The sequence below is a fragment of the Neolamprologus multifasciatus genome, chromosome 16 (genome assembly GCF_963576455.1).
Source record: "Neolamprologus multifasciatus chromosome 16, fNeoMul1.2, whole genome shotgun sequence".
Lineage (NCBI taxonomy): Eukaryota > Metazoa > Chordata > Actinopteri > Cichliformes > Cichlidae > Neolamprologus > Neolamprologus multifasciatus.
The window spans coordinates 33138796-33153786 of record NC_140454.1 but is presented as its reverse complement, the minus strand read 5'-3'; the positions used below and the strand labels follow the sequence as shown (position 1 = coordinate 33153786).

Genomic DNA, 14991 nt, shown 5'->3' with positions numbered 1-14991 from the left:
AGGCACAGGTTAGCACATGTGCTAAATACCAGCCAAGAGGGGTTTCTAGTTTGGCTAACTCACAGAATAATAGCAGATCCTGGTCTTAAGTATGAACAAAGGAAGACAGAAAGAAGGTAATCGTTGAACATTTTGTGTCGTGATGGGAGTGTTGTGGGAATCTCTGGCTCGTGTTTCCTCATTAAAAAGCTGATGTGTAAACAGTGAAAACAGGAGTTTAAGTTCAGACGCATTTTTAATGCGTGAATTCACCAGAGACGTCATTAACATGGCGTGATGCACATCAGGGGGATAGCTATCTCACAGACACGCTAACATACAGATGTGTGCACACACTAGGCTTAGCGGCTGTGACACACACATACAGAGAGAGGAGGCACAGAGAGCTGCGTTTTAATTGAGTCAGCCGAAAGTGCTGGCTGAGCAGAACGATATGACTGATACGGATTAGAACCAGCCTCCCTTATTCATCGATTTCTGCAGGGGTGGGCGTCGGAGTGGGGAGTGGGGGAGTGGACAGAAGACAAAAAGCGAGTAAAATCTTTGTCTATTGATTTACAGAAGGAAGAAAATGACAGTGGAAGTTAAAGAAAGACGTGGCTTTTTATCTCGTCTGGTTTTCCAGATACAGACACGTTCTAGCAAAAGCAGGTTTCAAGTTAGAAGAAAAGAGTTGATAAGTTGAGAAATGATGGTTGTATCATAAAAAGAGTAGGAGCCAGATGTAGGCTGCAGTAGGAGGAAAGAGCTTAAGAGTTTGGATGGGATCTATCTGCACTCACAGGTCCACTTTATTTCACTTAAGGGGGACAGTTAATGAAAGATGAGGTGTGGACAGGGAGGGAATGGTGAGCACGGATTGGGGGGGGGGGGGGGGGTTGATGATGAAGGAGTTTAGAAGAAGATAACACGAGGGGGACGAAAGAGACACTTCACATTTGGAATAAGTGGACTCGTTTAAGCAGATGCATCTACCAAATACTCCACGTCGATCTAAATCCCTCTGAAATCCTCGAGACAGCTCGAGTAAAGAGATGGTGTGTGTGTGTGTGTGTGTGTGTGTGTGTGTGTGTGTGTGTGTGTGTGTGTGTGTGTGTGTGGAAAAGGGAGATAGAAGGAACAAGTCTGTGAGGGTGTGTCAGTGCTGAAAGTGATTGGGTGGTGTGTTTTATGGGTAAATTGAAGGGTCTGTTAAAAAGAGAGAGATGAGCCCTTGTCTCTCTCTCAGTGTGTGCATTTGTAAATGTGTGTGTTTGTGTGTGTGTCGTCTCCCTCTCCCGTCTGTATCAGTCTCTTCTGCTTGATTTCCGCGCCCTCCTCTCTGCCTCTCCTCTGCTCGCTATGCCGTGAAATGGTTTTTCGCTAGACCATTACCCCAACCAGTGCGCTACACTCCTGCCACAGCCCTCCACGAGTGAGAGGGAGTGTGTTTAAATGTGTGCGCGCTCCTTCAGAGGAAAGAGGGGTGTGTGTTTGGCTGCGTGCGTGTGAGAGATTACATTACACAGAAGCTGTGCTGAAAGAGAAACATTGTGCATGTTTTGTTTATGTGCGTGGAAAACGTTGTGTGTGTGTGGGGGGGGAATAGAGGTGTGTACAGTGCGTTACACTACCTCAGCTGTCGTCGTGTTTGCCCTGCCCTGCAGTCTTGTCACAGTTGTCTACTAACGTCTAGCATTCTGTGTCCTACAGTTACAGACAGACTAATACTGACAGCTTTAGTCTTTTCCAGTGAGTCAGTCCACAAACTAACTCTGGGCTCTTCTTCCTCTGTCAGATTTGCTGTTATAAGCATATTTTGGTAGCTTTCCACCTCCTCCCTCAGCCACACAGGCCCGGAGACCAGTGGGCGACCCTCCTTATGATTACTTTAGTTGCTACACAGTTGCCACGGTTACCCGTAGTTTGTATCAAAGAAATGGCTGAAATGTGTTGGTTACAGTTTCAAGGCGAAGCTTTTAATTTGTAATAAAAGGTCACAAATTCAACAACAGCTTAAAAAGGAGAACAGTAAACGGTCAAGTTTGCTTTTTTATTTATTGCATTTTTCTCCGTTTTGGTGAAGAGTAGTCGCGCCTCTTTGCAATCGAGTCAGCGTCTTTCATGCATGGCACAGGTGACCGCGGTACCTGGTTGCTACGGCTGCATCCATAGACTGTATTGGTTCACACATGCGTGCTAATTAGAGATTAGTCTTCCTCTTTCGGCAGATCTGCTGTGGCGACCTCTAAAGGGAGGTCGCCACAGCAGATCTGTCTCCACATCAGTCTGTCTTCCTCTGTCACGCCAACCCTCTCCATGTCCTCCTCTGTGATGTTTCCCTCCAGCCTGGCAGCTCCATCTTCATCATCCACTCTCATCTCCAACCTCCTGCTTTTCCTTCTCACTCACTCCCACCACATCTCCCTTTTTTCTCTTCTGTTAACTTCAGTCCACAGTAGCAGCGTTTCCTCCGGCACTCGTTTGGCTCACAGCACCAGAAGTGGTCGTTGTTAACCCGTGTCCTGACCTATCTGGTATTTAAGTGTCGTTCTTTATGATCCACGTTTGATTTGGCAAAGATTTCACTCTGGGTGACACAACTCCAGCTTGGGACCGGCACTGGGAGTGCACCATGTGCTTGTGGCTGGGTTGCTAATTACAGATAAGTAGAGTAAAGGAAGTTGATTCTCCAAAAGTGGAGCACAGAGTTCTCACATGGGCCATTTGTAGAATTAACCTCACAGCACACCATATCATTCGTCCAGTAACTGCATTAAAGGAGAAAAGAAGATGATGCAGACAGCAAACGCAGTCTCAGCATCCAGCTCAGTCACCTGAAATAGATGAAGTTAGGAAGCTTTAACTCCAGCCTCCAGGAGCTGATGCAGTGTTTCACCCTCACCTGTCTCTAGTTTCCTCTTTAACATCTTGTTTAAATCGTGTCTTTAATGTCCCTTTCACCTCTCCAGTCTGTCGCCCTCATCTTCACCCCATTCGCTCCCTTGTTTTATAATTCACCTCTCATCTCGGCCCCCTCCCCTTTCGCCACCGCTCAATGGCTTCATAATATCACTCCCCCTCTCTATATCACACTTGCCTACTCTCTAACTCATTTACTTCTCATTCGCTCTATCTCTCTTTCCACCTTTCTTCTCCTCCTAATGCCTTTTCATTCTTTTGCTCCACCTCTCTATTCCCTCTTAATATCCCGCTGTCTCTCTACCTGAGATATTGAAGCTATAAAGACAGGTGTTCAAAAAGAAAGCCGGGCCAGCAAATCTGTTTTATATGCCTTCTGGCATCATTCCCTGGAATGCAGAAAGAAGAAAGGCAGAGAAAAAGAAGAAAAGGCTGCGGTCTGTAATATCTAATTCTGGGCTCCACGAGGAGAAAAGAAGTTTTCTGTAAAACCATCAGCCTTTTGTCTCCATCACTTGGGACATACACATTTAATTCACCCTCATTCTGTTATGTTGTTTTTGCTATAAAGCCTCTTATTCTTTCTTTCACTGTGTGGGAACGGCCTGTACACCCTACTGTAACAAAATATTATGGCTTCAAAATGTGCAGATGACGTACAGTAATGTCTCGTCAGCGGCGCAGTAATGGTTACGGGTTACGCAATTTTATCCAATGGAAATGTGAATTATTCACAAAAGCTGAATTTTACAGGGGTGAAGGTGATTTAGACGACATGTTCAACATTACACACACGGGAGGAGCTCCTTCTTATTAATGTTAAACGCTTTCTTACCTCACACAACAGCATCCAGGCTGCTGACGGAGACCAAGTGCATATGGGTGTGTGTGAGTGTGTATTCATATCTTTGTGGGGACCAAAAATTGGACGTTTACTATACTTGTGGGGACCAACAGCCCTAATGCGGACCCACAAGTTTGAAGGCGACTCAAAATGTGGTTTTAGTGTCAGGCAGTGTTGGTCAAGTTACTTGAAAAAAGTAATCAGTAACTAATTACTGATTACTTCCCCCAAAAGGTAATCCCGTTACTTTACTGATTACTTATTTTCAAAAGTAATTAATTACTTAGTTACTTAGTTACTTAGTTACTTTTAAAAAACACGATTTACAACCTGAATAGGTGATAAAGTGATAGCTCTTTCAGCCCAATTCTACTTTTTCTACATAATCATCATACAAAATGTAATCAAATGGAAAAGTCTCTTTTTAAAACTTGTTTTATTAGTTTTAATCTTTTAACTTTAGGCATCAAGTAAACATTAAATTATCTGCAACATTCTCTGACTGGAAGAAATTTGTTTAATATTTAAACCTATTTTCTGCACATTCCAGCACATAAAATATTTTTTTTGTGTGTGTTTACACTCAGTCTTTCAAATAGATGCAAGTAAAACACAGCAGAAAATAAATAAAGTCAAAGACTAGCGGTCCTTTTGCTCTATTTTCACCTGTAAAGCAGGAGTGAGGTAGGCGGAGGTTTACCCTGGTGCAGGTGTGCCGCGGTCAGTGGAAGGATACGGCAGTTTCTCTGTGAGTTTCCCATTACGTCGCAGCTACTCGGTGCTTGTTTGGAAGTTTAGGGTTTTTTAGCTGTAAAAAGAAGTTTTCTTCCCACGCACAACGGACACTAATGTTTTTGTCACTTTTTATGGAATCAAACTCAAAGTAAGGTCAGTACTTCCACGCTTTAAACGCTGCACGCTCATACTCTCTCTGCACTCGATATATGATCCATTGTTGATCTGCACACAGCTGTTGTCACGAACGTCGCACTCGCTTACATCACTGTCATCAGACGTTCTCCCAAAAAATCACGGTTTAGTAACGCAGTAACGCAGCGTTCCTGCGGGAAAGTAACGGTAATCTAATTACAGTTTTTGCAATAGTAATCCCTTACTTTACTCGTTACCTGAAAAAAGTAATCAGATTACAGTAACGCGTTACAAGTAACGCGTTACTGCCCATCTCTGGTGTCAGGGTTACAATTGGGTTATGGTTAGGTTTAGGGTCAGGGTTAAGCATTTATTTTTGATGGTTAGGGTAAGGGGCTAGGGAAATATTATGTCAGTCAAATGTCCCCACAAGATATGAATAACCAACGTGTGTGTGTGTGTGTGGGGACCAAAATCCTGGTCCCCACAAGTTTGAATATATTTTTGAGACTCAAATGTCAGTGTTACAATTAGGTCATGGTTTGGTTTAGGGTCAGGGTTAGGCTTTCATTTTCATGGTTAGGGGCTTGGGAAAGCATTATGTCAATGAGATGTCCCCACAAGATATGAATAACCGGTGTGTGTGTGTCTGTGCGTGTGTGTGTGTGGACTTTTGGGGTTTAGTCGGCTCGTTTTAGGAGCGCCCCGGCAGCTGGAATATACCCACAGAATAGACTGGGATAATCTCTGAAGGAGCGTGTGTGTGTGTGTGTGTGTGTGTGTGTGTGTGTGTGTGTGTGTGTGTGTGTGTGTGGGTAACAGGCAAAAATAGAGGAATGGGAATAAGTGGCGGAAGAAAAAATGAGATGTGAGAGTTACAGAGAGAGCCAGTGAGATGAGGAAACAGGAGATTGAACTGTCAGCAGCTTGACTTAAGCTTTTTCCTTTTTTTTCCCCAGTATGGAGATGAGACGCGACCGTGTGTGATTTTGACTGTGTGTGCGTGTGCATGAGCTAGACAACTCCATCCTGTTTTGAAGTAACCTAATCTAGGATGGAGACCTCCCTCCCACCCCCCGAAAAACCTCAGAAGACCAAAACTCTAAATCCCTAATAACTGGCCTTTGTCGATCCTAAATTACTCCGGTGTCACAAACACACACACATGCAAAGAAAGTGCGCTTTGCACATGCTTAGACTCGCAGTTTAGTTGTATGTGAGGAAAGACTCCTGCCAGTTTTACACGAACGATATCCAGACTTGGTCACTGAAGGCTTTGCCACCCGTTTGTTTTTGTTCGCCAGGTGCCGGGCAGAGGGGCAGATCACCGTCTGACACCGCGCTATGAAGAGGTGGAACGCCAGTATGCCTCCTTACCGAGGTACAGCATCTTCTCCTTTATTTGTATGAACATCAGTGCTGTGTGTTGTGCCGTCCTTCTTTTCTCTTCCTGTAATTAAGCCTATCGTCTCTGGCGGCTGTGCCTCAGCCAGGACCTCACCTTCCCCCTTCCCCTGGGAAAACAAGCTGTGTACAGGCTTGGAAACCGATCTGCTCCCCCATCAAACTGCTGTTACTTCAGCATGTGCTCGGAGGCTTTTCGAGAGCCTGCGATGTGTCAGGGGGTTTAGTGAGCTAGCTGTTGGGCCACTTCTACAGCTTTCTATGAAATTTCACATTAAATTATCAGAAGATTTAAGAAAATAGTTTTGTGTTTTATTAGCGACCTAAAGTGTTAGACTTCAGTTTTCTTTCTGGACGCAGAAAACTTTGCTCACGTTTAAAACAGGGAAGCATAAACACTCAACTGTGCTTTATTATATTGCTCTGCATTTTGTTGTTTTGCTCCCTGGACAGCATGAAATATTGCTAACATTAGCCAACAGCAAGAACAATAGCAGCTTCCCGAGTATATTCATCAATTCTTGAAAGATTATTTCCATTTATTTCTCATTATGTGTTTTCTGATTCACTCAGATAGATATCCTGCTGCCCCTGGAAGGCCACAGTTGTGCAAAAGTATAATTTGCTGGGAGCATGTACGAAGGCGCAGCTGTTCGCTGGCTATTTAAACACGTTAACCTCAATGTGAAACACAATCACAGCTAAACTACATTCTCCGGCTATCATCAGTCACTACCGGTTTTCAGCATCTTATTTTTTATTTGCCGCTTTCTCTTTCAGAAAGGCCTCAGCTTTAATTCTCCCCTCTTTCTTCGCTCCTTCGCTATCTTAACATTTTATTTTTCCCCAGACGCTCCCCTCCCGGGACCTTCTCCCTCCCCTCCCGCTCATGTCTGATGTCTTACTCATCCACACGTACTTTATTCAGTGTCATTTTTTCTCATTGCTTTCCCGAGATGAACAGCGCTGCAGTAATGTGTTTTAGCAGGCTGGGTATCAGTGTATCATAACCTCATCTCTAAATATAAAACTTTTTTTTAAAGTGAAAATGAAAGTGTAAACTTTGGCAGTAAAAACACAGACTAGTTGTTACTAGCTCCTTCTAGCCTCTGACTACGACACCTCAGCAGACCAACAAATGTTCGTGTGGGGATGTTAGTCAGAGAAAGAGCGAGAGAGACGAGGCAAGCTAAGTGGAATGACAGAAGCTTAGAGCGTTTATAGTCGGGTTCCCACCCCTGTTAAAATACTGCAGGATGGCTATTTCACACCTCTTCTGTGTGTGTGTGTGTGTGTGTGTGTGTGTGTGTGTGTGTGTGGGTGATGACTTTGGCAGATGGAGGCGAGAACAGTGATGATAGTTTTGAGGTCTGGCTGTGGTATCTGAAAAAGCCTTGGGAAACTGGACACACACTCACTCACATACAGTACATCCCATCTCCGTTTGCACTCGCACACATGCGCCGTAATCCGTAAATACTGCGCCAATTTTACATGTACGCATCATGTTTGTAAGAGGCTGCGAGGTACTTTTCATGGGAATGGCTCCAACAGTGTTCCAGCTTTCAGCGTGGTAACGATCCCAAGACCGTTTGACGGATTACTGCATCAGACGAACTGAAGCGAGGACCTGGTGCTTTTGAGAAACCTTACAGTGACTTAGGGCTGCACGATTAATCGTTAGAAAGTCGCGATCTCGATTCATACTTATGTGCGATCTCATTTCCAAATGACAACGATTGTACCGCATTTTGATCCGGGACGTAATCTGCATGAAAACAAGCGCTCACTCTTCCTGCTCAACAAATGACAAGGGCGGAGCCTTATACCACGTGATACAGCAGCTGTGATGCTAAAATTAGCAGGAACAAACAACGGAGAGCACGTCAGGGATGACGAGAAAGTGACCGGAGAAAATCCGTCCCGGTCAACCACCCAAACATCAATAACGGGAACCTTATACAGCGCTTCCCTATACCCGTCGAACTCCCGCAGGCACAAAGAAATTACGGAGGCTATTACTTATCACCTGACCAAAGATATGGCTCCATCAACACTGTGCAAAACGAGGGATTTAGGAAAATGATCAACACCCTAGACAAACGCTACACAGTGCCGTCCCGCAACTATTTTTCTATTGTTGCACTACCTGCTCTGTACACGCAGCGTCGAGCAACGGTGGAGACGCAATTTCAAGCTGTACAACATTTTGCTGCAACGACAAAACGTGAGACATTTGTTGTTTTTGTGTTTATTTATTGTTTTTATGTTCAGTCTCAACTGTTACGAAGTTGATGTGCAGTTAATAAGTGCAATAAATATTTATACTGGAAAAGAAAATCGTGAGAGAATCGTGATCTCAATTCTAAGATAAATCTAAAATCTAAAGATAAATAAGATAAATAAATAATAATAATAATAATAATAAAAATAAGATAAATCTAAAATCTAAAGATAAATAAGATAAATAAATAATAATAATAATAATAATAATAAAAATAAGATAAATCTAAAATCTAAAGATAAATAAGATAAATAAATAATAATAATAATAATAAAAATAATATAAATCTAAAATCTAAAGATAAATAAGATAAATAAATAATAATAATAATAATAATAATAATAATAAAAATAAGATAAATCTAAAGATAAATAAGATAAATAAATAATAATAATAATAATAATAAAAATAAGATAAATCTAAAATCTAAAGATAAATAAGATAAATAAATAATAATAATAATAATAAAAATAAGATAAATCTAAAATCTAAAGATAAATAAGATAAATAAATAATAATAATAATAATAATAATAAAAATAAGATAAATCTAAAATCTAAAGATAAATAAGATAAATAAATAATAATAATAATAATAAAAATAAGATAAATCTAAAATCATGATTCTCATTTTATGCAAAATCGTGCAGCCCTACAGTGACTCATGTGATAAAAATACATCTGGAAATTGGTCCAACCTGTTAATTAAAGAATTGCTACATACATCGACATTTTTTTAAAGAAACATAAATGACCAGTTTCTAGTGTTTTGAACAGAAGCCCCAGCTGTTAATTAACCTGCTGTTTCTGGTCAGTTTCGTCACACATTGAAAAGCAGGGATTAAGAGTCACAGCAGGGTTTGGACATCACAGCGCAGCCAACGTTATTGTGACTGTGTGCAGTGAAGTTGTGATCTGAAGTGAAGTCGGATGGGGCTCAAAGTGGCAGTTAAATGCAGTCTGTGTGTGATAAGACAGTGAATTACTGCAACAAAGCTGCACAATATTGCACATGTGTTGCATCCAGCCAGGACCTCGTAGAGCTGAGATTCAGAAATTCCTCCAGAAATTGTGACGTAGTTGTTGCAGGACGGCAGCACAGATGCTCAGCTACCTCGCTTTCATATGGGAGTAAAACCAGTTGAACCGAGTCACAGAGGCGCGTCGTAGACGAGACACGCTCATCGATGTTAACCTGGTTGTATGATTTGAATCTGAATCCTTCTCTAATCTGTGACCCGAGCAGTTGCCTTGTAATCAAAAGCGGCTGCTGCAACCGCTCGCAATCAGTCACCAACTCCAAAAAGCCACCCGTCTTTCCAAGCTGCACGGAGTGGGTGTTCTTTTACACTAGTGTGCCTGAGCCTTTATTCATTTTTACCCGTCCCTCTTATATCCATGGACTACATCACTGTGTGTGTGAGTTCAGCTGTGCTCAGTATACATTAGTTTGTCTTCATGCTGCAGTGACAGATAAATAAACTGTCCCTCGTGTCTCCTGCTGAGTGCAGAGTTGCACATGCACAGCAGTGTTGTCCTTTCCGTGCTCAGGTAGCGATTAGCTTTGCTGCAGGTAGGTGGCGCTATATAAATCAAGCGTGCAGTTGCTCTGGCAGAGCTACAGAGTGAAAAGGAGACTGATAGATACCCCAGCAGATCTCCAAAAGTTGATTCTGTTCATCTGGACGTAGCGAAACTTTCCTGGATGATTGAGAATGCATCAAGACATACCCCAGCAGAGTACCAGCTACTACTGTGGGATTAGAAAATATAAGGAAACCATAGACAAGCATTAGATTTTACACTGATTTCTACTGATTTATGTATCATGTCCCCTGTTGCTCCATGCAGTTAGCTACACACAAGCTAAAGAGAGCCATATTATCACAGGCTTGTTGATCGGTCACCGATCATGGCTAATCAGTTGGCCTTTTACATTCGTGTGAATCACCCCTTGCTCTTCCAGGTCATGAAAGATTTCCAATATTGTATATTAAACCTCTCATATTTGAAGTAAGTCAACCTGTTTCCCTTTTCAGAGGTTGAAGTCAGATAGAGGTGTGATTCTCTGCCTCAGCCTCACCGTCTGCACTTCTTCCTCTGCTGTCACTTAACTTTAAAGATATTTCAGCGTCTAGAGAGGCCGAGATCATGTTTGGAAACTGCATCCTTGCTGCTGACCTTACGAAAACATATTATTTTGCGACTGTCCCAGAAATAGCTGACAGGCTGTGTGTATCTAATGTCTGCATTCCTGTATACCTGTGTGCATGTGTGGGTCCAGAGAGCAGAGCGGCTGCTTATAAATTACTGTATGTGTGACTGAACATCAGTCAGCCGGAGCACTGAGTACATTACGTCAGTGTGTGCGTGCGTGCGCTGTTAGACAGGATTTTGATGGCTCTAAAATTAAAACATGACCCAGCAGTGGATGATGTTTCCCTGCCTAAAGCGCAAACACTTTACCAAACAAGCTGTCAGCAAATGTCACTGCTTGAAATAGGAGGGGAGGCTGCTCGGGGTATATGTTGGTACTCCATAAAATTGTTCACTGTGATGATATTTACCAAAAGATAAACAGACTAAAGCACTAATTAAACGTGCTTTTACTTCAAACGTGATCCATTCTCGGGCTGCTCAGATTCCTCAAGCCAAGCATTCGTTTATCTGACAACATGCGCTGTAACTAATGAGAGAAACCGAAACCTGCGCTGGAGCGGTCCTGTCGCTACCTAGAGAGCCATTCCTTTTAAGGAGCGTGGCTTAACCTCATGTATGTTTAGTACTATGAGAAGTTTGCATAAAGGTGGCGCAAAGGGGGCTGTGATTGGTCGGTGCATTGTTAGATGTACATGATTAGACACCAACCCGAGCATCAGGAAGAGACACAAAAACATGTTAAAATGTGTATTGTTTGCTGATGATACCACTCTGTATTGCTCAGGTAAAAACCTGGAACAGCTTCTGACTACAGCGGAAAAGGAGTTAAATATATTAAAAAACTGGTTTGATGTAAATAAGTTATCATTAAATATAAAGAAAACAAAATTGATTATTTTTGGCACTAGACAAATGAAAAATGTATCTAAAATCAGGGTTAATGGAATTGAAATTGAAAGAGTGTACGAAAATAAATTTCTTGGAGTGATAATTGATGATAAGCTGAGTTGGAAGTCTCATATAAACCATGTGAAAACAAAAATGTCAAAAACCATTGCTATTCTCTATAAAACAAAGCATGTCCTGAACAAAAAATCATTATACACACTCTATTGTACTCTGTTGCTTCCATATATGACTTACTGTCTGGAGATATGGGGTAATGCATATAAAACGAACACTCTTCCTATTTTCAAGTTGCAAAAAAGAGCTATAAGAATTATAAACCAATCAAACTATATAGAACCAACTAACATTTTGTTTATTAATCTGAATACCCTGAAATTTTATGATTTAGTTGAATATAAAATGGCACAGATAATGTATAAAGCACAAAATAACTTGCTTTGCCCCACTACTCAGAAGCTGTTCAAAGTCAGAGAGAGTCAATATGACTTAAGGGGAACAGATTTCTTTAAAAAAAACAAGATAAGGACAAATATAAAGCAGAGATGTGTTTCTGTTAGAGGAGTTAACCTGTGGAATAGTTATGACAGTGATTTAAAAAGGTGGAGTTCATTTTCCTTGTTTAAAAATATGTTTAAAAATAGAGTATTAGAAAAATATATAAATCAAGAATGAAAAGAGCAAAAAAAAAAACAAAAACAAAAAACAGAAAACCTCTTGATTCTTTTGCTTTGATGTAGTTACTTACTAAGGTGGTGGTGTTTTTTCTTGTTTGTTTGTTTGTTTGTTTTGTTTTTGCTTTGTTTGCCTTCTCTCACCCCAACCGGTCGCAGCAGATGGCCGCCCCTCCCTGAGCCGGGTTCTGCCGGAGGTTTCTTCCTGTTAAAAGGGAGTTTTTCCTTCCCACTGTCGCCAAAGTGCTTGCTCATAGGGGGTCATATGATTGTTGGGCTTTTCTCTCTGTATCTATAAAGCGCCTTGAGGCGACATTTGTTGTGATTTGGCGCTATATAAATGAAATTGAATTGAATTGAATTTTATTATTTGCTTCGAGCCCTGTGTACAGGAGCTGCATGCTAAAAGATCTTTTGTTAAAAGGGTTGGCGTAATAAGCAAATGCTTCAGCCAATACCTTTTGATTAGCCTTGTCTCATGCTTTCTTGCTTTGTGGTAAATCTTTGTTCTGTCTTCACTGAGATATTTGAATGCTAATCAATAAACACATCAATCCTAAAACACTGACGCTGCCTTGCTTTTAAATCTTGTTTAAAATCAAATCAAATAGATGCAACTGAACCTCGTAGGTTAGAATAACCCCAAAAAGTGAATCTACAGATGGCAGAGGCCACGTCAGGTTAGGCTTTCAAAATTCATACATGCTCACGACTTTATGATGCAGTGTTTTAGCTGTTATTATGCTGAACCAGTCTAATGGCAAATGTTAATGTGTGTCGTATTTATTCCAGGATCTTCATCCAGTTTGTTTTAATCCTTCAGAAACTTGCAGCCCATTTAAACCAGCGCATGCATCTGACACTTAATGATCTGTGCTTGATATTCACAAAATATCACCCTTAATTATCACATTTTTCCTTGAACAGTTGAGAGATTTGGAAAAAGAAAGGGGAAGGACCGAATAGTGTGTCCTTTCACTTAAAACCCCCGTTTTCTCCTACTGCTATGTGCCTGAAATTACCCCTTTCCCTCCTTCTTCTTCTTTTTCAACATTTCTTGTACCTCTCTGCTCCCATCTTACTTTTTCTCTGCACACTTATGTTAGTGAACCAAAGCACCATCTCTGTGCCGCTCACACGTAACGGCTCAGTCACACGAGAGTAAAACCAGAACGTCAGTCTCTGTGCGATTAGGACAAGTTTGTGGTTCAGTTTCTTTACTGTTGGACACTGATTGAATGGAGTTGTGGCACCAGGTTGCCGTCCATTGCAACTGACTGATCACTGTCTAATTTATAGACAGAAAAACTGCCAAAACATAATAATAATGGATTTATATAGCGTTTTTCTAGGCACCCAAAGCGCTTTACAATTCCACTATTCATTCACTCTCACATTCACACACTGGTGGAGGCAGCTACGGTTGTAGCCACAGCTGCCCTGGGGCAGACTGACAGAAGCAAGGCTGCCATATCGCGCCATCGGCCCTTCTGGCCAACACCAGTAGGCAGTAGGTAAAGTGTCTTGCCCAAGGACACAACGACAAGGAAGGGGGATCGAACCGGCGACCTTCCGGTTACAGATGATGGCCACAGTCGCCCCGACATTAAACATTAAAGTCAATCTGAGTCAGTCAGCAGTCTAACTGCTCTGCAGCGCGTCTGTTTGCAATAGGAGACTCAACCCAACTGGACGGACTGGTTCTTATCCTGTCTTCCTTCTCTCAACCACCAGATGGCCCCGCCCCTCCCTGAGCCTGGTTCTGCTGGAGGTTTCTTCCTGTTAAAAGGGAGTTTTTCCTTCCCACTGTCGCCAAAGTGCTGCTCATAGGGGGTCATATGATTGTTAGGTTTTTCTCTGTATGTATTATTGTAGAGTCTACCTTCTATATGAAGCACCTTGAGGCAACTGTTGCTGTGATTTGATGCTGTATAAATAAAACTGAATTGAATTGGTAATTTTCTGATATAAAAGCGAAGCTGTTGAGCAACGACGCCATTTTCAGTGAAAGCGCCGTCTTCCAGCAACTACGTTTCAGTTTATGGAGGAATTTCTGAATTACTGACTGGACTATGTATGGATCTAAGTATATGTAGATAGAAGCAGATTTGTGATTGGTGTGTTATCACAAACCGATTGACCCTGATTGCCAAATGAACTCGATTCAGACACAAACAGCAGAATTCTGCTTTATTTTATTTTATTTCGAATGCACTGAAGTCACTTTGAAGCCAGCAACAGTCTGTGAGTCACAACACACAGACTTTAATGCAACCATTTCAAATGCAGTGATGCACGATAATGCACATGGTCACCATAACTTTGGCCTGCTGCAGACTCCAGCCGACGTTTTCCCTCCTCTGACTCCACCAGGATAAAATAATATGGTGTTTTAAAAAATCACGTATATGTGTGTGTGTGTTTCAGTCTTTCCGGGGTCAGTAGATGGCTATCAGAGTTAGTGTATGGTGAGCATTAGCAGGTTGCATCCCTTCCATGAGTGGGCCACAGCGGACTCATCTGTATCTGCATTGCTCTGATTGCTCTCTATACTGGAAACAGAAAAATGAAGCAGAAAACGAACAATGGTTGATATATTTTACACAAAAGTCAAGTTGCCTATTAAAAATAATTAGATATAAGGGAACAGACCTTACTTGATGGTGTTTTCAGCCTTTAGTATTCAGATAAATCTGCATGTTTCTCCTGCTCTTTCTAAAGATTCGTGTTTATAGTTCAGCCTTGACCCAGACGCCAAACGCCCTCCCCGATCTGTCCTCGTTATTGCTCTCATTAGATTAAAAGAACCAATCAGAATTGTTGTTCAGGTTACTACAGAGACCGTCACTTCCTCATTATAATGATAATTAGATAATTGGTAATTACAAAGCAGATGTTGTACTGTATGGCGCTCCGTCTCTTCCCACGTCTTTCAGCTGTTGTTCCTCG

At 41.7% G+C, this 14991-nt stretch overlaps 1 protein-coding gene across 8 annotated transcripts in view; it reads left to right on the top strand.

Annotated features, from left to right (window-relative positions):
- LOC146501131 (partitioning defective 3 homolog B-like) overlaps positions 1–14991 on the top strand; it is a 269394-nt gene that overhangs the window by 226155 nt on the left and 28248 nt on the right. For 7 of the 8 annotated variants that reach the window (XM_085136428.1, XM_085136430.1, XM_085136429.1 and 4 more), the window contains one exon: positions 5920–5996. The exons of the other annotated variant lie outside the window; for it this stretch is intronic. In XM_085136428.1, the coding sequence (XP_084992554.1) occupies positions 5920–5996 (77 nt within the window). The remainder of the gene's footprint in view (positions 1–5919; positions 5997–14991) is intronic. 8 annotated transcript variants of the gene reach the window in all.